This window comes from Neolamprologus multifasciatus, chromosome 13, assembly GCF_963576455.1.
Source record: "Neolamprologus multifasciatus chromosome 13, fNeoMul1.2, whole genome shotgun sequence".
NCBI lineage: Eukaryota > Metazoa > Chordata > Actinopteri > Cichliformes > Cichlidae > Neolamprologus > Neolamprologus multifasciatus.
Genome location: NC_140451.1, coordinates 32,817,076 through 32,840,872, shown reverse-complemented (window position 1 = coordinate 32,840,872; position 23,797 = coordinate 32,817,076). Strand labels below are relative to the sequence as shown.

At 41.8% G+C, this 23,797-nt stretch overlaps 1 protein-coding gene across 1 annotated transcript; it reads left to right on the top strand.

Annotated features, from left to right (window-relative positions):
* The first annotated feature begins 10,827 nt into the window (after positions 1 to 10,827).
* On the top strand, positions 10,828 to 20,762 carry cyp26c1 (cytochrome P450, family 26, subfamily C, polypeptide 1). Its single transcript, XM_085183066.1, has 7 exons — positions 10,828 to 11,241; positions 11,970 to 12,303; positions 14,019 to 14,243; positions 14,344 to 14,619; positions 14,743 to 14,901; positions 15,955 to 16,362; positions 19,065 to 20,762. Exons 2-7 carry the CDS (start codon positions 12,097 to 12,099, stop codon positions 19,407 to 19,409), a joined length of 1,620 nt encoding a protein of 539 aa, XP_085039192.1. The 5' UTR covers positions 10,828 to 11,241; positions 11,970 to 12,096; the 3' UTR covers positions 19,410 to 20,762.
* Positions 20,763 to 23,797: the final 3,035 nt, after the last annotated feature.

Sequence of the window (23,797 nt, the reverse complement as noted above, 5' to 3'; positions counted from 1 at the left end):
TATTTATTTTTGTTTTTCCTGCAGTGTATAAAAATTGGTGTATTTCAAAAATAAAACTATGAAGACACTCAAAATAAATTTCCTGTGGTGGGAAACTATTTTCTGCAACTTTTTTGTATTTACAGTTTTGAGGGATAAGCCTCTTAAATTTCTCTAACTAGAAATATATGTTAAAAAAACAAAAATGATTTTCAATTTTTTTGTAGTTTATTGCACTTTTTTACAACTTATGTAATTACTATGCACTTAATGCAGACATATCATTAAAATTTGGGCTATAATGGTTGTTTTGATGTATAGCAACTTGAAATGCTCCCAAAAATGGCTCCACAGCATGTAAAAATATAATATAAGCTCTGGCGGACTTGGTTCTATGGTAGGTCTTAAAGGGTTAATGCAGATTTCTGACACATAACAAACATAACATAACATGAAATGTTCTAATTTTACTCATATATTCATTAGATTTTGCTTCCCGAGTGAATTCTTCCTCGTAGTCTGCTCGTTTTGTTCAGTCATGTATGAATTTTACATTTCATGTTATTCAAAAACAGCAGCAGGAGTTAAAATGCTCCCCGTGTCATACTGTTACTCACACCAAGCATGAAGAATTGTTGAAACAACTCCGTACGATGATGAATGATTTACCGCATTAGTTAACAGCAGCTAAAACAGTATTAAGCGCTAAGACTTGTTGTGATTTGAGGCCAGACAAACAAGCGTGTCTACAAATGCCGTCAGATTAAGCTCCGGTTTAAAAATCAGCACAAGAGTCCGAAATATCCTCCTTTTGTTTCCCGTCCTTTGATGATGACGATGGAGCCGCAGAGCTGTTCAAAGTTCAAGCGAGCAGCAGCGCGGGCGTGCCGGGACGCGTCTGTGTTGCAAGTGTCGGTTACATGTGGAGAATCAGCATGAAACTATAGCGAGGCTAATATTCTGAATACCTTAATAATGATGTTAACAGGAATCGAGCTCATGTCTGATTTCACTTTGACCATCGTTGATCTCTGATATAGTTGATCTCTTAGGCAGGACTTTAGCTCATCCTCAGCTGACTGATTCTGAGTGGCTGCTCCTCGAAACAAGCAGTTTGAACAGCAGGTGTGGGACGCCGTATTTCTGTGCCTGTAGTGACCACAGAGCAGGGGTGGACCTCTCCAGGCGTCAAGGGCCGGTGTCCTGCAGGTTTTAGACGTCACCCTGGGTCAACACACCTGAATCACGTGATAAGTTCATTACCAGGCCTCTGGAGAACTTCGGCTGTGTCCCAATTCAGGGTCTGCAGCCTTAAAGTACACAGCCTCAACGATCCTCAAGGGCCGCGTACTCAACCCTTTAAAGCCGGTCAGAGCAGCACGCTCCGTTTTGCGTAACTATTTTTAAATCCCGGTAGCTCTGCAACCACGTGAGCTAGCGCAATAATTTTTGTTGCATATAAAACCGGAGGAGTTGTACTTACATCTTATGCCATCAGCTTGTCCTCGGTCACAGTTTCCTTCCACATATAGTTTTGCAAAAACTGCATAAAAAGCACTTGCAGCAACAAAAACATAATATTCCAGAAACACGCTTTGCTGATCCGATCAGCTGTTTATAACACTTCCTACGTCCATCAGCACGAACTATCGCATGTTCGCCCGAAACCGGAAGTGACGTCATTTTGCAGAAATGTAGTTTTTTACCATCAGGGCCTCATGAGCCTATACTGGTGTTTTTAAAAGTTATCTTTGACTTTATGACTTTCTGTGTGGTTTCTGGGATGCTTAGGACTCATATTGCTGCTGGAAATAGTTTATTTTGATGCATATGCTGCTTTTCTGCAAATTTGCATTATAATATTTATTTTCGTTTTTCCTGCAGTGTATAAAAATTGGTGTATTTCAACAATAAAACTATGAAGACACTCAAAATAAATTTCCTGTGGTGGGAAACTATTTTGTGCAACTTTTTTGTATTTACAGTTTTGAGGGATAAGCCTCTTAAATTTCTCTAACTAGAAATATATGTTAAAAAAACAAAAACGATTTTCAATTTTTTTGTAGTTTATTGCACTTTTTTGCAATTTATGTCATTACTATGCACTTAATGCAGACATATTATTAAAATCTGGGCTGTAATGGTTGTATTGATGTATATCAACTTGAAATGCTCCCAAAAATGGCTCCACAGCATGTAAACATATAATATAAGCTCTGGCGGACTTGGTTCTATGGTAGGTCTTAAAGGGTTAAAGACCACTAAGGTCGGAAGTGCGAGGCTTGTGAAATGGGACGGTCTAGCCTCCGTCGCGCTGCCCAGGTTGCCTAGCAACCATGATACTAACAGCTGGAAACGTTTCATACAGCTTTGTTTGACAGAAATGAAGGAGAAAATCTTTTGTTCATTTGTTTGTTTCTACCTGAGCTTTGATCATTCTCTGATTAAGCTCAGCTATTGAACGGCGTATATTTTAAAGTAAAGGCTTTAAAACCAAGTTAGTACAAACGTCACTAATGTCACATGACTTTGCCGACATGTGGCCAACAGTAATGTTTTAATGTTCTTCGTTATTAAACATTTGCACATAAATAAGTGACATAATATTCAGTACTTACTTAAAGTTTACTCTTCGGCGCCCCTCATCCGCCGTTTTTTGTGGCAAAATTATCCACACCCACCGCTGCGCTATGCATTCTGGGATATGTTGGGCCATGAAGTCTACACCGCCACGTCCTTAAAATTCAGGGAGATGAAGGACGCATTTGAGGGCCGCATTTTGAGCAGCCTTTGAATTGGGACAGCCTTCGTCGCGTCGCTGTGACGTAATCGGCCTTAAAATGCGGCCTTTAAGGCTGCAGACCCTGAATTGGGACACAGCCTTCAAGACATGTTGAGGAGGTAATTTAGTCATTTGAATCAGCTGTGTTGGATCAAGGACACATCTAAAACCTGCAGGACAGCGGCCCTCGAGGCCTGGAGTTCCTACCCCTGCCCTAGAGGGATATATGCTCTTTGTGACATCATATATGTCCGTGAGTGATGTTTAACTCAAGCATCCACCTCTGCAACAGGAGAAAGGTGGCAGAAAACAAGAAAGCACCAGAACACATCAGAAGTTAATCCTATCTGAGGACAGCCTGACGAGGAAAGCTGGTTTGAGCAGTTTCAGCCCATAGTAGCGTTTTCCTTTTCTGAAAGCAGATGTTGGCTTTCATATGAATAATCTACGAGCTCTGCTGTCTGTAACCTCTTACATACTGTCTGATTTCATCCCATAAATTAAACATGACATGTTAGTTTTTCCAAACGAGATTGGAGGTCGCGGAGACGACAGCGAGCCTGACTGAACACGTCTTCACATACGATGCTGTGCGTACTGTATAAATATGTGTGAGCGGGTCCTTATACAGAGCATGTGGTCCGACTGCAGATCAAAGATCTGTGAGGTAATGAGTGTAACAGCTATTAAACATTACAGCAAACAACCACACGATGACATCAGCAGTTTCAGCTTTCACTCCTAATTACAACTTCTGATTATTTTGGCACGACGAGACTCAACGTAATAAATGTCTCCTTCTGTTTCATCTGATGAAATACTGGAACATAATTATCGTTGCAAAGGGATCGTTTATAGTTTACTTGTCTGTTTCACTTGATTTACATTCACCAAGAAATTTAAAGTAAAAACGTTTTTATTTTAAGACAAAGGCTAAATCGGATTCATCGACTGTGTTTTAGGATTAGCGTAGCACAAATACACCAAGAGTAAAAAAGTCAGTTTGTTAATAAATGCAATAAATATTAAGACTGACATTAGAATATTTAAGTGTTATCAATGTTTAATACTGATAACACTTAAATACTGATGTGTGCATGATGTGTTTTTGCACTTCAGCCTTCGTTAAACCTTCTTTTGCTTCCAATGACAAACAAACCAAACTGTGTTGTCGTGTATGAAACTATGAACGTTACGGTAAAAATATCTGCAGCTCCAGATGTTTGGAGCTCAGCATCCACTTCCTGATCTTTGAAGGACTCCGGTTCTGGACGTGAAGTTTATCTTTATTTTCTCTGATGATGGTTCAGAAAGTCCTTCTGTGAAGACTTTAAAGCCTCGAGTCAAACTAAGCTGCTACGAGCTGAAGCGTGAAAAGATCAGAGGAAGTGCTCTTCCCATAATGCACTGCAAATCCACAGCGAACAACCTCCAGTTTATTAAAACATGTTCCTGCCTTGTAGTGTTGTACAACAGAGGTTATATGTGCTGTGATAAGACTTTGGTTATATTTTGCAGTGTGTGTGTGTGTGTGTGTGTGTGTGTGTGTCTCTCAGCCTCAGGTAGCACAAGGTGAGGCTGAAACACATTTTAGCACCTGTCAGAGTGCGTCGGCATCAAACCCAGGGAGACACCTCTGACCCTAAGAGGTATGCAGCTACGCCAATCTCTCCCACACGTGTGCACACACACACACACACACTTTACCTGCTGCTGACATCTACGTTCACCTGAATTATCTGCAGCAGTCGGGAGACTTTTAAAGAACAACATCAGTTACAAATGTGATTCAGTCGGTGAATAAAAACAAACTATGAGGACTCAGGAGGTTAAAGGTCAGAGGTAATAACCCACATGGAAAAGATATATAAATCTTATAAAGTTTGTATCTGTCTTGTGTGAAACTTGTATGAAAAGCATACAAGAGTGAAAACAGATATAAGAGCCCTTGAAAAATGATATAAATGAAACTTTTTTGTTTTGGATACTTCATAAAACAATATGTGAAAGTAATGAGAAAGTGGCCACTTTCATGAGTAAATCATATAAGCCTGATATGACTCAGTATATGAAGCAGGCCAGATCTTTTCCGTACGGGAAGATGCACAAATCTGACAGCTGAACTGTTTGAAAGTTGTTCAGATTTCCTTCTGTTTCCAGGTGATGTTGGGCTGTGCTCATCTATCTCTACGCTTTAAAACATGCACGTCTGAAATGTTGAATGCACGCGTTTCCTTGTCGGTGTCTGTGTGTTTAGCATGCTCCTACATGCCTCCCTCTGTCTCTGCTTTCGTATTCTCTGCCAGGTAAAACATCTGGAAAGTTCTCTGTTAGATTCATGCATCCGATGTGTCCTCGCTACTGGAAATGCTCCTGCAGGTTTGGTGGCACCTGGGTGCTCACCGTGGATTCACTGAAAGCTTAGCTGGACACGATGCAGATCCTGCTGATCTGGACTTTTGGACCAGTCTAACGTCTAGAGCTGCAAACGTGCGATGCTGCTGTGGGACGTCCGAGTCCCTGCCAAACCTGTGTGACTCGTCTGAAGACTTTGAACAACTCGGCATGTGTTCCTCGTGTGAGGAAAATCCCAAAGTTACTTTGTCCTCCTTCATCCTGACAGCAGTCATCATATGTGGCATCATTGTGGTTCAGAGAGTCTCGACTTGGCCTAAACATCTGAGCCAACACCGGAGGATCAGGTGTGAGCATCATGCTGTGACTTAAACTCTTATCTTATCAGCTCATCAGTCCTCCGGCCTGCACAAACACACACTTCTATCCTCGGGATCTGTTCCAGCTTCTCTGTCACATTTAGCCATTTACAGCACGTCAGTAACAAACTTTACAACAATGACTCTCACTGAGAGGAACCGCTTCTCAAACGAACCCCGTCTGTTGTATTTTGCTTTGCCTCGGGTTGAAACCGGACCTGCGATCTGGACTATTGTGGATTAAAGAAGCCCGAGGCGCCGCCGGAGAAAAGGTCTCTGTTACAAAAGCTTTTAAAAGCTCAGGATTGGGATTAGTGGAATGGGCCTTTAACGGGATGAGACAACAGGGCAGGAAATGCATCTGAGAAAGTGTGTTTGTGTCTCCGGAGAGAACAACGGTTGTGTCTCTTTTGTGCTGTTTGTTTGAATCCCACTGAGGAACAGATTCCCAAAGATGTTCAAATGGGGAACAGCTCTTATAAAAGGTGGTTTATTGATTTACTTTTTACTGAATTGGTTTGTGACAGCCCTCGTTCACATATCAAACCGCTTCGACGTGAATAAATGAATCCACCGCAGCTCCAGGACACATCACACCAAAACCAAACCGAATCATTGGTTTCCTCCCGACGCCGCGGAGCTGTTGGTGTGTTTAGACGGTGGAGACGGTGGAGACACCTCGACGTGGAAGAAAAATAAAGAAATCAGTAAAACTTTAAAAAATTTATTTGACTTGGCAAAGAATAAAAATACACAAATATACACATTTACGTAGGAACTATTTTGTTCCCGCTTTCTTGATCTACCAGTCATCTGTTTTTAAGTAACCGTGCCGTCATTTGAAGAAACAAAAAGAAATTTTAATATTTATTTATTTATTTTTATTTATTTATTTATTTTTTATTATTTTTGAAAATTATTTATTTATTTATTTATATTTATTTATTTATTTTATTTTTATTTTTATTTTTATTTTTATTTTTATTTTTATTTTTATTTATTTATTTATTTATATTTATTTTTATTTTTATTTTTATTTTTATTTTTATTTTTATTTTTTATCTATTTTTTTACTTTTTATTTTTATTTTTATTTTTATTTTTATTTTTATTTATGTGCACCTTGAGCTCCATAAGGTGTGTCAGTTGTTTCCATTATTTATAAAATTAGGTAGACAGTTTACTGTAAACCCATCAAAAATAAGGGGAAATATGTTCACTGGACACTTTATTAGGTACGCCTTGATGACCCCAGGTTGGGTCTCATTTTCACTTCAGAGCTGCTTTAATCATTTGTGGCACAGATTCAACAAGTCAGATATTTTCCTCCTTGTTGACACACGACAGCATCACACAGTCGCTGCAGATTTGTCGGCTGCCTCCACGACGGGAATCTGTAATCTAGATGGACATCTGGTGACAGCGAACTCATCATCGTGTTGAAGAAACCGATGATGATGATCTGAGCTTTGTGACATCAGAAGATCGTGCAGTGCGATCACAAAGGGATGGACGCGGTCAGCAACAATACTCAGGAAGGCTGAGTTTAAACGATACTCACGTGGGACTGTAAGTGTCCCCACATCATGACCACAAACTGCTGATCAGGACCATTTGTCCAATCTTCTGTTTTCCAGTTTCTGTGAGCTGCTCAGAGATGCTCTTCTGCAAACTTTGGTTGGAACAAATGGTTATTTAAATTATCGTTGCCTTCCTATCAGCTCAAAGCAGCCTGGCTGCTCTCTTTGACCTTTATATACTCGACCTTCCTCCGTTTTGAGATTTTCGTGTTGGAAAATCCCAGATTGACTTCCACCATCACCAAAGTTAACGATTGTTGGTGTTTTCTGTATTCTTTGTGTAAATGTTGGGTCTTTACTTTGAGGCACCGGTTGTTGTGATTTGTCGCTATACAAATAAAACTCGTTTGAATCGTCAGTTTCTGAAACATTCAGAGGCAAATAAGCGAGCCACGTCCAACACCACTTACATCAGCTTCCCTCTTCATTCTGATGCTCAGCTCAACTTCACTGAGTTGGTGCCGTGTGATTGGCTGATCAGATATTTGATTGAACAGGTGCACCTAATAATGTGTCTGTGAGTGTATTTAGATTTGATCTGCAGATAAAATGTCCCTTTAAATTTCTGCAAAAACAAAGAAACAGGTGTTAGACGGCGGCGGGCAGTAAAACTGTGAGGTTGTTTTTCTATGTTGGTCACGTGATTCACAAGAATTTGTGATTTTGAACTCGAGCCCTCACAAGCTTGATCCGTTTGGCTTCCACTGACTGCTGCAGGTTAGTTTGCAGTGCATTCAAATTCAGTCACATTTCAGGATCTCTTAATATTGAGAGGTTTTATTTTTTTGCAGCTCTAACTTCGTCCCATCTTTGTGACAGCACATATGAAAGAAAGATTCATTTTGATGTGAAACGTGAGCGTTGTGGGTTTCGGGGGATTCCCCGGCAGTCGTGGACGTCTCAGATGTGTCTGGAGATTACGGCGCTTTGGATAACATGAAGCTGTTTAATTAACAAGTTCACACATGAAGGCAGAAAATGAAGCTCCGGTCTCCTTTCAGACAGGTTGCAGAGGTATTCTGGGGTTTTCGTGGTGTATCGATTGGCATGCTGATCAGCAGATGAGCACAAACCTGAGCCACAGTTTGGCTTAGCAGCCTCCAGTAGACCAGCTGTGATCAGCTGCTGGGTTTGAGGCTTCGGCTCTATCGTGGCTGCACATGGGCTTTTATTCTGTTTAAGTGTGTCACTATATCCACTCACAGCCTGAAGAGTTGCTTTCTTTGCTCCAAAATAAGATTTGAAAAAATGTTTTCCCTCCGTGTGACCTTTGAATATTATGAAATCGCGATTTAAATTCATCTTTAAAAGTCTCTCGTCTTCCTCTGAGAGCAAAGTTCTCACACTACAGGTTTCTGTTTCCTCCTTTGGAAGCTTCACTGCAAACTGCACAGAGATGGTTTGCATGTATTCATGGAGCTCTGCGCTGTTACTCACTGGCCTTCACTACAATATGAACCCGAAGCACGAGCAAAGCACAACAAACTGTTGAACTATTATCTTAAATATTTTGACTTTCTGGGATTTTTTTCCTTTTTCAAGTAATTAACTATTTTATTTTTGGCAATTTGAACCATTTTGCAGGAGAAGCACTAACATCAATCATTTCCTGCTCTTTCAGTAGAAACTAAAGAAAATGTGAGCTTGGCATGGTCGTGAGCGCTAAAGCTAAAATATTTTGCATGTTTTGTGGTCGTTTAGTGTTCGTTTGCTCAGTTTCATTTACCTTTGTGTCTGTGACAACAAGAGTGAACTGAGTTCAGTGTGAAAATAAAGATCTGCATTTTAATGAGGTTTTCCTGCTGGGAAAAAAAGGCTATAAGGTGATAAAGTAAAAACGTAAAAGGGTTATTTGATCGCAAGTCAACACATGAAAAATGAATAAAATTCATATTTAAAAACCACCTGATCTCAGATTTTTATGAATAAATCCCAGGTGGAAAGATCCGGTAGGAAATAAACAAAGTCAGGTCTGTTTTCTCATAAAGTCCTTTAAGGGTTGAAGGTTGAGAACTTTTTAAATGTTCATTTAATGAGGAGCATTTTGAATGATCTCATGAAGAGAACTTCAAAAGTTTCAGGGTAAATTTGTGTTACTGCAGCTCTGTGAAATATGGACTCTCAGGTCTGCAGCTTGGGTTAAGAGTGGTGGACGCTTGAAGTCCTGGGAATATTTGGATGTGTGATCTCTGAGAGCAGACTCACAGGTCCAGGACTCAGAGTGTTTCCCCCCCTGGATGGTCACCCGTGGGTTAAACGCTCTTCTGTAAGAAGAACTTATCAAAAAGGTGAATGAAGACGTCTTTGCAACCTTGCAGTTTTGAATGCAGTGAAGCACAAAACCTTGGAGTTCTTTTAACTTTTTGGGAGTTACCTTGCAGAGCTTCACCGGAAGAAGCAGGAAAACAAGGATGCGTTTAGAGTGTGGGCGGGGCTGTGAGGCGGGGTTACGTCTCATCTTGTTGAGTGAGCACCTCCATGGCATCCACTGGAATCAAAACATAAACTCAGATCATCAGATTTCACTTGTCGTTCATCTGTCCGGCCCATTTTAACGCAGTGCACAACAACAAACACAATCCTGCGTGGAAAGCTGCACATGGCTGAGAGTGGAAAAACACTCCACGGGACACCTTTCAAATTTACAAAACATTTCATAATAATCTGCAGAAACTTTACTGGAGATGGTTTAAAACGATTATGATGTGTGTTTGTTTTATTTTTCTTTGATTTTTGTTTGATTTTAGAAATTAAAATCCAATAATTTTATTCCAAACCGTCACGTCGGTTTGGAATTTAATGCGCGGATTTCTTTGTTATTTGTTATTCCGGGGTTTCCCCCCCTCCCTGAGCCCAAATGCGACCAGGCTGTGCTTTTAAAGCGCCGAGTGGAATTCAGTGACCGTCCTGTTAATTGTAGGTGTAAAAACCAGCAGCGAGGCCGTGTTTCCATCAGTCTGCCGGGGCGGAGCTCATCCACCTCTCCGCCTCAGTTTGGATAAAAGACACCAGCTAACAAACTCTCCAATCAGCATCAGTCAAATGTAAACGCAGCGCGAGGACACGCCAACAACAGCTGGAGATGATGTGGCCAGTTAATGAGATAATCTCAGTTTTAATCCACCCCCTCCCCCCCCCAAAAAAAAGGGAAAAAAAGAAATTACAATTATAAATAAAATGAATTTTAAATATTGAGGAAATGTTTATGTGTGTTCAAAAGAAATGACAGCAGGCTGGAGGTTTGGTGGATTGGCCCCGCTGTGACCCCACGAGGCTTTTTTTGCATTAAAAAGTGCAGATTTTGCGCCGTTTTGCGCACGCAGACTGCGACCAAATCCATGGTAAATCTAGACAGCAAGCTTTCCAAAGTTTGTGTTTAAAATCGTTTTACCTTCTTTATTAATTTTTTTAAGAAACTCCACCTTAAAATCACACGGATCCCGTTAACAGAGGCTTGCGTGGACGTGGTCAGAAATCCGTCTCAGTCCTTGTATAAGTTGAAGGAATCAGCTGTTGGAGTGTCGAGGAGGGATTTGAAGTTCCCTGCTGAGGCCAAATTCAAAAACGAGGAAATATCCTGTTAAATGAGGCTGTTGCTGTAATTCTGGCTCATAGATTTCGGGGGAGCTTCTGTTTCTTTCTGGAGGAACAAGGATCAAAATGTATCGCTGAAATCTAAAGAAATGAATTCAAAAATATTGGGAAAACTTTGGATTTTGCGCATTTAATGCGCAGATTTCTTTGTTATTTGTTGGAAAACTTAAAGTCGAATGCAGTCGTGAATTTTTGCCTCTGATCCATTTTCTTCGCTCTGAATTTAAACGGAGCTCCCGTCTGAAACCTTTGCACAACTAATTGGATACCTGCAGATTTCCCCTCCACTCGCTGCCCCCCCCACACACACACACACAGACTGAGGACGCACTGCTGCGTCTCTCCAAACGTTTTCCTCTTTCTTGTTTCCCTCTCTCTCTGCAGCGCTGTGAATGAAACACCGAGCCCTTTTAACATATTCAAACCAACGTCACAATTGAAGGTGGATCACGCTGCTTTTTCTATAAAACCCCCTGCAGCCCGCTCACTGTGGAGGAGCAGGCATCGGTCTCTCTCAGAGGAGCCGAGAAAGAAACTTTCCCCCAAACCCTGAACGGATTTCTGTCCGTGCGCTCAGAGGAAGCTGCTTGGAGGTAAGTTTGAATCTGAAAAGGACCGAACTCTCTAACGTCTTACTTCATTTACTGGGAAAATCAGAGCTAGAGAGCAATTTGCTGAACTTTTCCCCCTCGCTCCGTACTGTAGTCAACTGTATTCAAATCCCTCTTTTATTCCTTCTGCCTCTTTTTAAAACCTGATTTATTGCCACTGCTCTATAAACTCCGTGCCGCCCGGGGGGTTAGGGTGGCTGAGCCCCCTGAACTGTACCTATAAAGGTGCATAACCTAATAGACAAGCTGGCGCACGCAAACCTGTAAAACTATTTGGAATACTTGACAGCTACTCCTCATTTTGAAGGAGCAGCGGAATGAAGGGGAGTTTCCTCGCAGGAGAGGAGCACGTTTGTCATGTAGCTCGCCCAGAGTCAGAGTGTGAGTGTGTGCAGGCGCATCCATCCGCAATGATCGGCTTTTTATTTCTTTCAGAGGTGCGTCTTCCTGCGCAAACTCTTTAACGTGCACGCAGCTTTAAATATAATGTCAGGCTATAAGAGACGCACTCTACAGTTTGTTTTAATTGGAAAAAATGATCGCAGACGTGTGCGCCATCTCTGCATATTTCTGCGTGATGGTCGTCATTGTTTTGGTCTAACTAGCTGTAATAACAGTTTATATTGGCTCTCTCCGGAGATGAGCTGAATGAGTAATTTCTGGGGCAGCGGAGGGTAAACACACCCGGACCTTTTATTTTATTTGGGCAGCTTTTACAGGAGACCAGAGAGAAAAAAGGAAAAAGGAGGAAAAGAATTCCGGAGCTTTACGCACAGCCCAGACAATTTCAGCGCGCAGACACAGGTGGATGCTGGGAAACGGACCGGCACGGAGGAGATGTTGCCCCTGCCTCAGTTTGGAGTGCTGTCGGCCTTGGCCACCGCGCTCACTTCGCTTCTCTCCGCGGTCCTGCTGCTGGCACTGACCCGGCAGCTGTGGAGCCTCCGCTGGAGTCTGACCCGGGACAAAGAGAGCCGCCTGCCGCTGCCGAGAGGCTCCATGGGCTGGCCACTGGTCGGAGAGACTTTCCACTGGTTGTTCCAGGTAAGCTCGAGTTGTCGTTTTTATGTATTTGTTTATTTATTTTTAAGCCCCAAAATGCAGCTGTGTGTTTCCTTTCTATGCTCATCTGTTATTGGCTTCTAATCCACGCGGGACTGCAGGAAGTTTGAACAATCACGGTGTTGATACTTTGTTAAGAAACGCGGGAAGTTTCGAGAAGCAGATTGTTGTGCGGGTTCAGTTCAGATGTTGATGCGACATGTGCGGACTTGATGCTCCGCGCGTAATTCCTTGTTATGGAGCAAAAACAGAATTCTGTTCAATTCTTCCACCTCGCTCCCTCCCTCTCTGTCTTCCCTACAGAAAAGAATTCACCTCTCATCCATCCTCTCCACATCCTTACAGCGCATTTCCCCATCTCCAAATTTTCTTCTTAAATCGCTCCCATCAACTCATTAGTTTTCACTTGTTAATATTATCTACATGCACTCCTGCTTTAAAGTTTAGGGTCACAAACTGTTAATCTAACCCGAGCGGGAGGACTGAATGTAAGAGGCGTTTCAGTAAAGTCGTTAAAATCTTTAACTTTTCAGCTTAATGCTCTGCATCACTTGAGCTGATGCAAGCATGACTGAAAAGGAGTGAAATGTTACGGAATTTAAAAAAATATCTCTGCAAACTGTTTGAATCGTGGAGTAAAATAAGCAGTTTACTTACAAAAAGTCTGCATGTGAAGGTTCGGGCAGATCCACATGTTTTGCTGTTGAAAATGTTTTATAAAAGTATCTCAAGCTTTGTGCAAATGGTCCATTAAATGTTCTTAGATCATTTATATTTAAAGAAATGTAGGTTATGATATTATGGAGCTGTTTTAATAGTCTGACCCACTTGAAGTCATATTGGACTGTATGTTGTTTATAATTATTAATAATAATAATAATATATCATAAAATCATATTTTATTTTTCACTAAAGAGGGGTTCAGTATAGGGATGCACCGATACCACTTTTTTGGAAACGAGTACGAGTACTTGCATTTCAGTACTCGCTGATACCGAGTACTTAATAAAAACATGATTTAAATTTGCAGGTAACAGCTTTAGTCCTATAATTTAACAAAAAACAAACAAACAAGGGACTAGTTTGGAATTAAGAACATTTATTTAAAATGAAAAGCATGTTGTTTGCAACATATTACAGAATAAATAATTATAAAAAAACAAAATTTAATTTTAAATTTGTTCGTCTGTTTCTCTGTTTAGAAGTCTCACTAGCACAGTCACAGCTGGGATGACATCAGAGGCTAGTGCGTCGTAGCTGCTTGCTTTTTTAGTTCCTCAAAGGGGGCGAGGATGGCAACAGGCGTCTCCATAAGAGCCCATAAGATAAAAATAATAATTATGTTACCTAATGTAAGTTTATCATGTTAAAAGGATTAACAGAGACATCCTGTTCTTATGTAAAAGAAAATGACAGATTAAAAAAGTAAAAGTGGCAGGTTTGACCAAAATGGTGCAAAAAGAAAGATTTTCCTCTGAAAAATGTTCTTGTTCTAAGAAATGAAGAAATTACAGAGGAAAAAAACAAAAAGAAACCAAAACTGATTTGACACAGCTGAGTGTGTTACTGCACCAAAAGACAAAAACAGAGAGAGACTCCGAGTGTTTGTATAAAAAGTTTTTACAGTTTTATTTGGCCTAAAAGTATTAATGAGTCATTGCTTCATGACAAAGTTTATATCTCTTTCTACCCTCCAGGGTTCAAACTTCCACATCTCGAGGCGAGAGCGTCACGGAAACGTGTTTAAGACCCACCTCCTGGGGAAGCCGGTCATCAGGGTGACGGGTGCAGAAAACATCCGCAAGATCCTGCTGGGGGAACACAGCCTGGTGTGCACCCAGTGGCCTCAGAGCACCCGCATCATCCTGGGACCCAACACCCTGGTCAACTCCATCGGAGACCTCCACAAGAGGAAGCGAAAAGTAAGAAGGTGTAGCAGGAAGTTGAACTGACGTTTGGATTCACAAACTGTCTGTGAACTTTTCACGACCCCTTTCTCTCCATTTCCTTATCTCTTTCAAGATTCTGGCCAAAGTGTTTAGCCGGAGTGCTCTGGAGTCCTACCTGCCCCGGCTTCAGGACGTCATCAAATCTGAAATCGCCAAGTGGTGCTCAGAGCCGAGCGCCATCGACGTGTACAGCGCAGCCAAGTCCCTGACGTTCCGCATCGCGGTCAGGGTCCTGTTGGGTCTGAAGCTGGAGGAGGAGCGGATCGTTTACCTGGCTAAGATCTTCGAGCAGCTGATGAACAACCTCTTCTCTCTGCCAATAGATGCCCCGCTCAGTGGGTTACGCAAGGTGGGGGAGCTTAAAGACATTATGTGTAATCTACATGGATAACGTGGCATTAAAAGCCGATTAATGTCATTCATGTTGGCTTTTACACGAATTCTTTGTAATTTGTCAATCTTTTTCTGTCAGGGGATAAAAGCCAGAGAAATCCTGCACGCCCACATGGAGAAAATCATTGAAGAGAAGAAGGAGCGGCAGCACACGGACGAGGAATATAACGACGCCTTTGATTACATGTTGTCCAGCGCTAAGGAGAACGACCAGCAGCTCAGCATGCAGGAGCTCAAGGTACCAGAGTTAACGTCCACAGTGCAGGGAAGGATGTGCCAGCCTCACTTTCTGAAAGTCACGATAGGACAAGACAACACTGAGATGCAGATGTGCAGAGTGTTTTTGTGACCCACTCGGTCATATTTAACCACCACTTAGGCACAGTTTGTCAATGAGCAGGACACTCTGAGACCGGCTGGCGTCTAAAATACTGCTCCTGCACAGCACGGCGGCTGCTGCAAGCTCAGGACGTTTTTGTGATTTATGCTATCGCTAAGCGATACTCGAACACCAATGTGACATTAAAAATGATGCTAATGGTGGGAAATAAAAGGCTTTTTATGATTTTTGAAGCAAAAGTAAAACATAAATCTGAGGCTATAAACAAACGAAAACCCAGTTTTGTGACTGAGCCTTCTGTGTTCAATCTGTAAATGGCCCGTATTTATATAGCGCTTTACACATCCAGTCATCCACCCATTCACACACTGGTGATGGCAGCTACATTGTAGCCACAGCCACCCTGGGGCGCACTGACAGAGGCGAGGCTGTCGGACACTGGCGCCATCGGGCCCTCTGACCACCACCAGTAGGCAACGGGTGAAGTGTCTTGCCCAAGGACACAACGACCGAGACTGTCCGAGCCGGGGCTCGAACCGGCAACCTTCCGATTACAAGACAAACTCCCAACTCTTGAGCTACGATCGCCCCATCTGTAGCCTCGTTAGGCCGCTCGTTAGAAAACACCTTATATGGGAAATTTTAAAAGCTTCAGAATTTACCTTTAGGGGCAGTTACTGATTCATTTTTGGTTGTAATAAAAACAGCCAGAGAAAAGAAGTCCATCAGTTCATACAGGTACATTTAATCATGCTAAAGATGTTTTTAATGGTGAAGTGAGTGAAAACGATTTAACCAGATCATTTGGTAAAAGGTCAGCCGTGCACCGATGGTACATTATTTGTGAGCAAGCTATTTGGCTCTCAGTTGACGTTCAGGGACCTCACGGGTCTGACTGTGAACCTATGTTCAGGTGACATCCACCCAACCCATCCACCTCCCTTCTTGCAGGAAACAGCAGTGGAGCTGATCTTTGCTGCTCACTCCACCACAGCCAGCGCCTCCACATCACTGGTTCTGCAGCTTCTTCGCCACCCAGCAGTGGTGGACAAGGCCAGACGTGAACTGGAGGCGGAAGACCTCGGCTATGAATCTCACAACAGCTGCATTCAATCTGGTGTCACCATGGAAACAGAGGAGGGCGCCACTGACGCAGAAACAACCTGCCTGCTAAACGGAGGGTGTCGGAATCAGAGAGACGAAGACGGTTTCCCGCGGTCGCAGTCTCACGTACCCTGCCTGAGCCTGGAGAAGCTCAGCCAGCTCCGCTACATCGACTGTGTCGTCAAAGAGGTCCTCCGCTTCCTTCCGCCAGTCTCTGGCGGTTACCGAACAGCTCTGCAGACGTTTGAACTAGATGTAAGTTTGAGTCTCTGGCAGGAAGATTTTACTTATTTGTATAGTTTTACAAAGAACTCAATATATTTTTATCAGCTACAAAGGAATTTAAATCTTATTCATCCCAAAGGGATCATCTCCAAGTCTCTGCTCCTGGAGTTGACGGCGGGAAATTTATGAATGCTCAACTAAAAATACGCCAACGAGCGATTGGCTGATACATGATATAGGACTGTCAAATTTCCAACTAAAATACATTTAGATAACAGTCTATAACATTCAGTCCAACCAGTATGGGTGGAGATGTGGTGTATGTGACAGGTTTGGACCAGTGTTGCCAACGTAGCGACTTTGTCGCTATATTTAGCGAGTTTTCAGACCCCCTAGCGACTTTTTTTAGAAAAAAAGTCGCTAAAAAAAGATGTGAAAGACATTACAAAAAACAATAATTGCTAAAAGAAATTTAATTTGTAGTTCTAAATAAATTCTAAATGCATTTAGGACGTTTTTTACTCACTTTATGTCTCGTCCACGATGTTATTTCTCTCTCCAGCAGCGTAGGTTACAATTACATTAGCATGACCAATTATGCAAATTAGGTGATGATGTCATTTAGCGACTTCTAGCGACTTTTAGGACAACCAATAGCGATTTTCCTTACTGAGGAGTTGGCAACACTGGTTTGGACTACAGTCAGCAACTGGTGCTCGACGTCATCAGCAACTCTCTATACTAGCTTGACGCAACAAAAACTGAAGGAAGCACCGTTCTGGTGGTATTTAACAATTGTGCTTTGCAAGCTAATTATTTACATAGTTAACATGTCAAGGAGGCAGCAAACAAAACCCCAAAACAATCAGTTGCACAAAAAAAACCCTATTGATAGACTTAGCCAATAGTAGCTAATAATAGCTAATAGTAGCTAATAATAGCTAATAATAGCTAATAATAGCTAATAGCCGATAGCCATCCAGTTGGTAACTACAGTATGCTTAGACAATATTTTTTGAACCTTAACCAGTACAGATGAACATATAGTTTTATCCAGTAGGTTTGGGCCAAATGTTAAATGTTCTAACTAGCTACCAGCCGCTGACGGCCCCATAAAATGTCGGTATATGTTTTAGCTTGAAACAACGAAAGGAACGTTTCTGTTTTACAAGCTCAAAGTTCAGTCCTCAATGAGGCAGAACATTAAATTAGCAAAAAAATGACAAACTGGGTTTTCTCCGGCAAGTCGTCAATAGCACAAAGACTCGCCCAGTAGCCAAAGCTTAATAAATAATAACAGCTGGTACAAATTCTTGGACACTTTTCATACTTCTGTTGGATTAATACAATAACACAATGACCTTTTGGGAGGGTTTTTGTTATTTACCAATCCTGTCCGTCTAAACCCAAGCTAATTATTTACATAGTTAACATGTCAAGGAGGCAGCAAACAAAACCCCAAAACAATCAGTTGCACAAAAAAACCCCTATTGATAGACTTAGCCAATAATAGCTAATAATAGCTAATAGCCGATAGCCATCCAGTTGGTAACTACAGTATGCTTAGACAATATTTTTTGAACCTTAACCAGTACAGATGAACATATAGTTTTATCCAGTAGGTTTGGGCCAAATGTTAAATGTTCTAACTAGCTACCAGCCGCTGACGGCCCCATAAAATGTCGGTATATGTTTTAGCTTGAAACAACGAAAGGAACGTTTCTGTTTTACAAGCTCAAAGTTCAGTCCTCAATGAGGCAGAACATTAAATTACTTCTGTTGGATTAAAACAATAACACAATGACCTTTTGGGAGGGTTTTTGTTGTTTACCAATCCCGTCCGTCTAAACCAGCTGCCTGTAGCTAATATCTTCTTTACCGTAGAAGCTAAAGTTTGACATGTGTAGAACGCCTCCTTGTGGACACTCAGTGAGTCTGAGGGTGATTTAGTCCATCGCAGAATCGAATTGCTCTCAGAGAACTTCATGCTGGAGGCAGACCGAACCTTGCGTCTATTGAATTTTGATTTTGGCTCTTTGTTCGGGGGCGTGGCTGTCTACGCTTTGACGGCCCCTCCTGGGAATCTGCTCTTAAAAACCCCTCCCTGCCCTCAGCGTGCCCCCAATTTGCTGCCTTCATTGAAAAAGGACAAGTGACGTTTAAAGCGATAGCAGAGGAATTTCCACCGTACTATTATAGAGCGCGTGATGCTAATTATTTCTCACGGTATTAACTTGTATAGGCACGACGTAATTGTGCTCCTGCAAATGTCTTTATGCCTGTTCGGTCAAGTGAGTGCTTCTGGAACCTAAACCAGGAAATCCTAACTCTGCAGAAATAACTGGGATTAGTTTATAGAGAAGTCTGGATTAGCAGGATAATGAGTGATTGACTGAATGAATGAAGCCGAAAACCAAATGAATGAAGAAGTTTTCAACACGCTAAAGCCTCCAGCTTTCTGTCAGGCAGAAACTAAAAGGTCAACATCATAAGACTCTTGAATTAATTTGTATTTTTCACTTGTGAGTCTTTGATTTTGAGAATTATAATAATAATTAAAAATCATCCAAACAATAAAATTTTGACTTTTCCGATTTCAACATTTTCTCTGCATTATTTTGTAAACCTTTGCCGACAGTGGCCATATTACCAAGGTCCAGAAACTGTTTTAGAACCCTGAGTCAGAGTTTATTTCACTATCATCAAAATGAAATGCCTTTCTTATTCTGCAGGGCTACCAGATCCCAAAAGGTTGGAGTGTAATGTACAGTATCCGGGACACCCATGAGACTGCAGCAGTCTTCCAGAGCCCGGAGCTGTTTGACCCGGAACGATTCAGCCCAGATCGGGACGAGTGCCGGTCGGCCCGGTTCAGCTACGTGCCGTTCGGTGGCGGAGTGCGGAGCTGCGTAGGGAAAGAACTGGCTCAGATCATCCTAAAGACTCTCGCCGTGGAGCTGATCGGGACTTGCAAATGGACCCTTGCTACAGAGAACTTCCCCAAGATGCAAACAGTGCCAATAGTGCACCCAGTAAACGGGCTGCACGTGCATTTTTCCTACAACTACCAGCTTTAGAGAAAAAAACAGACAAATAGACACTGAGAAACTCAACCAGGGAGGCAGTTTGACCTTTCCTGCTTCTGGGAACTCTCTAGGAAAAGAGAAAATGACCTCGCCAGTCCTGATGGTGCAGTTTAGGCCCCCTTTCATCTGCATGGACATGGGTGGGTGGGGGGTTACTTCATTTCTTCAGTGGTCTGACCCAAACCTAAGAAACTACTCTCTGTTGTAGCACAAGCACATTTTAACCATGTTACACGTTTCCCAGCATTTACTTACCTTTACACACATTTTAAGTTATTAAAATATGAAAATTTGCAACATTTTTTCTGCTAGTTTCCAAACAGATTAAGTTTTGCTGTCATGAGTGGACCGCATGTCACTAGCAATAGTTTCTATCCAGAGGACAAACAGTTATTCAGGGACTCTTAAACCCTCCCTTCACACTACTTTAATAGTCTTTTACCAGTATATTTTCTATATATCCAGTTTCAGGGATGTTTCTTTCCACTCAAATCCAGTGAAACAAACACGTGGCGTCATGATTTTCTGCTGCCTGTCTTTCCTGTTGCACTCTGCCTGGGCATCTTCGCCTTTCTGCACTCCTTCCTGGTAAAATAAGCTTTTTACATCATCACTATGGACATATCCAAGTGCTACGTACTGTATATCAGCTTATATTTAGAACTTTGCCTTTGTTCACTTCTTAGGACTTCATGTTGCCTCTGAAGTGCCTCTGAGCATGGCACTGGCTGCGAGGCAGCTCCACGTGGAGAAGCTTTGAAATGTGACAGTTTGATTAAGGCTGAAATGTGATTTTCTGTAATAGAACCATGTCTGAATGCTCATAATGGACACTGGAGAGACCGGATGTGTGAGGCTGGACCGACAACCAGGAACTACCCGAACATAAAGTTCATTTTATACGAATGTTATCTATCCTTAACAGTGCTATTATATGTGTATCAAATGAAGTAGCATTATGAATAAGCTGTATTTAAAATGCCGATGTATCATATCTGTTGTACTTTTACTTTATCTGTAACAATTTATAGATAGAGACACTAACTAGTAAAGCCCATAACGCCTTTATCACTGCTAGAACATAGAAATATTTTATTGTTTAGAGCGGCATATACTGAGAGTAAAGTTATACTTTTTATTATTGTTTTTACTGGTCTAATTCTAGGACTGTCTAATAGATGCGCTGTGAAATCTGAGGTGTGGATGGATTTGTGGAAGGAGATAGCACTTTCTTTGCTTTGAGGAGTCTGTGTAAATTTGTCCTGTTTGTGCGTTCATTGAGTGTATCACATGTAGCTGCTGTACAGTTGATGTAAAGAGTAAATTAGAAGATGCTAAACTAAATTTGTCACAGTTTGTCACATCCTGTGTCTGAGAAGAGGCCGAGAAAGCAGAGGTTTGACCCAACGTGACTGTAGCTTATTCAACGTAAACTTCAAAGTAAAACTAAAGAGAAAAAACATTCAGTTAGACTGCTGGTCAAATTTGAGCATCCAAAGGTGTTGGTATCTATGCTAATCAAGGTTGAGATGTCTACATTGTGATCGTGAGTCTTCATAAAGTGTGTTTGAAATGTGATCCCTATTACGACCTTTCTAAAATCCTCAAATATAGCCCTTCACTACTTGTTTTTTAAATTATAAATCAGAAAACTAAAACTAGCAGACAAGGTAAACTAAAACTAAATGCAATTTTTGAAAGAAAAAAATAAATAAAAGCAAGCAAACTCACTCTGGAGACAGCCTTCAGCCAACGTAGAGGTCCCAGATACTGCAGTTCCTCTAATGGCCACTTGAGGCTCACTTAAAAAAGTGAGTCCATCCCATTAAAGCCCATTTTACACCCAGTGGGCAGTGCCTCGTGTGTGATGTCACTGCTGCTGCAGCTGTAAACAGTGTGTTTTAGTGATTTATCAGTACAGCAGGTCAGATTTTCACAGATTATACAGAAGGAGATGTTGCAACAGTTTAAAAACGCAGGACAGTTATAACTTCTTCTCCTCCTGAACTGATGTGGCGGTTTTTGCCTGAGTGGCGACACCTATCGTCCAGGAGAATACAGCAGAATACCTGCGCTGTAACGTTAGCATAAATGGATCTGTGTGATGTTAGTGGTAGTGCATGAAGCGACCAATGTGGCGAGCATACACGGCCCTTAAAAGCAGGCTGTAGCTTCCAGGTGTGAAAAGTGGTCAATGCAAATGTGCCTGAGATCTGCATTGTTTTTAATGGCCACCAGGGGGCGACATCTGTGGTTGCAAGAACGACCTTTGGCCCTATGGAAGTTTATGGGTAAATGATGCTCTGCCTAAAGTTGTGCATTATTAGTAATGCTTCATGTTTCAGTTACTGAATAATTAATCATAGACTGCTATACAAACACAGCTGTTTATTTTAATCTGAGAAGTCGCCTCCTGGTGGTAATTAAAGGGAGCGTCGACTGAAACATACCAGCTTCACATTTCATACCTGGAACTATGTCCATCTGTGAAAAACATTTGAGGCAGTGAAAACTCAGCTAAAGTCCAGAATTCTGATTTTTCACATTTTTATGTTGACTGAAATTTTAAAAGTTCTAGATTAAGTTTGGTTTTCACTTCTGTTCAAACCGTTAGACTTTATTTCAGTTTCCACAAAATCATTCATGAAACCGTGAACTCATCATCATATTCCTAAACCTGGACAAAGTCATTTAACCCAAACAGTTGCTGCACACCATTCCACTTGCGTGAGTTATATAATGCTTGACAGTCAGGTTGTGTTGCATTGTCTTGTGTTTTGCTGCATCCCCACTCTGGTTCCCATGCACCCTCCCATCAGCTGACCGGTCACTGACCTGTGCAGCCGGTGGCACTGGCGTGAACCCTGGTTCAAAACGTCGCCAAGTTCACAGTGACCGAGCGTCAACCAGATAACGACCTTGGCAGGGCTACAGGGCCCTGCAGCGGACACAAATAGGCCAGGCTGTTTGTGTCCCATTAATTTTCTGCCACATAGCTTCACTCTGTTCTCGGCCTGTCAGCGAGGGTTGGAAGTGCCTGATGGGCACCGCAAAGTGACCTCAGAGGTGATCTCACTTTCATGTTTTAGGGCATGAGATGACGATATGAAGTGGAAAATATTGAACTACCAAATGTTTCTACAGTTTAAGTAGCTGAAGGGTGAGAGGGAGTTTCAAATCATCCGACAAAGGAATTCTGAGGTGGGAGAGTCGCAGTTATAAAACAAAATGACAGAATTTAATGTCTCTATATAAAGACTTACATGCCGATATAACCCAACTAGTTCTGAATATATTGTATAGGAAGTTTTATATTTTTGGTCAAAGTCTTTATATTATTCACTGGTTTGAGGGATTTTAAGTTCTTGAATTTATCACAACACTGGTATCCAATTTGTCATTTTGGAGTAACCAAACTGGAGCTGCAGATACTCCTTTTTTCCCCTCACCTACCAATCTGTTGAACTGGTCCAGTCATACAAAGAGACTGGAAACCTGCGCTCACTGGGGATAAATACGTATCAGCCAACTAGTTGGCGAGTGGTAGCTGGAGGTTGCTGGGAGCAATTACAAAGACGATGCTGCACCAAAAACCTTTTGGTGATTGCTTTGGTCATTAGCAGATTGTTGGACGCACAGTTCTCTTCGAACACTCGCTCGCTAACGACCAAGAAGTAGTGAAAGAACTTTTTCCTCCAAAATAAAAGTTGTGGCTTGCTGCTGAAACCACTGCCATAGAGAGAGTGTTTGGAGACAAGTTTCAATTTCAATTTTTAAATTTAAATTTAGCACCAAATCACAACAATAGTCACCTCAAGGCGCTTTATATTGCAAGGTAGACCCTACAATAATAGATACAGAGAAAAACCAACAATCATATGACCCCCTATGAGCAAGCTTTGGCGACAGTGGGAAGGAAAAACTCCCTTTTAGCAGAACCAGGCTTAGGGAGGGGCGGGGCCATCTGCTGCGACCGGTTGGGGTGAGAGAAGGAAGACAAGTTTGTGTCTTCCAATCTGCTACTAACCAAAGCAGTCACAAGGAGGTTTCCTCTGTAGCATCATATAACTCTGTGAGACCAGTTTCACTCAGCAACTGGCAGTAAACTCTCACCAGTGCAATACAGATTTTTCTCTAGGACACTAATTACCGCGGGGTCTCTACGCCTGTGTGACTGACGCCTAAGAAACAGCAGAAATCAAACATTTTCTGTCAGCCAATCATGTGGAACTATGACTACACACTTCTCACACATGCATATCTGGTGTCTCAGTAATGTGGTTTACAAGTGAAAGATTCCTGCTTTGATCCTGGGAGCAGACACACAAATCCCTTTAGGGTTGCATGAGGAAGGGCATCCAGCTTAAAAACTCAGATCA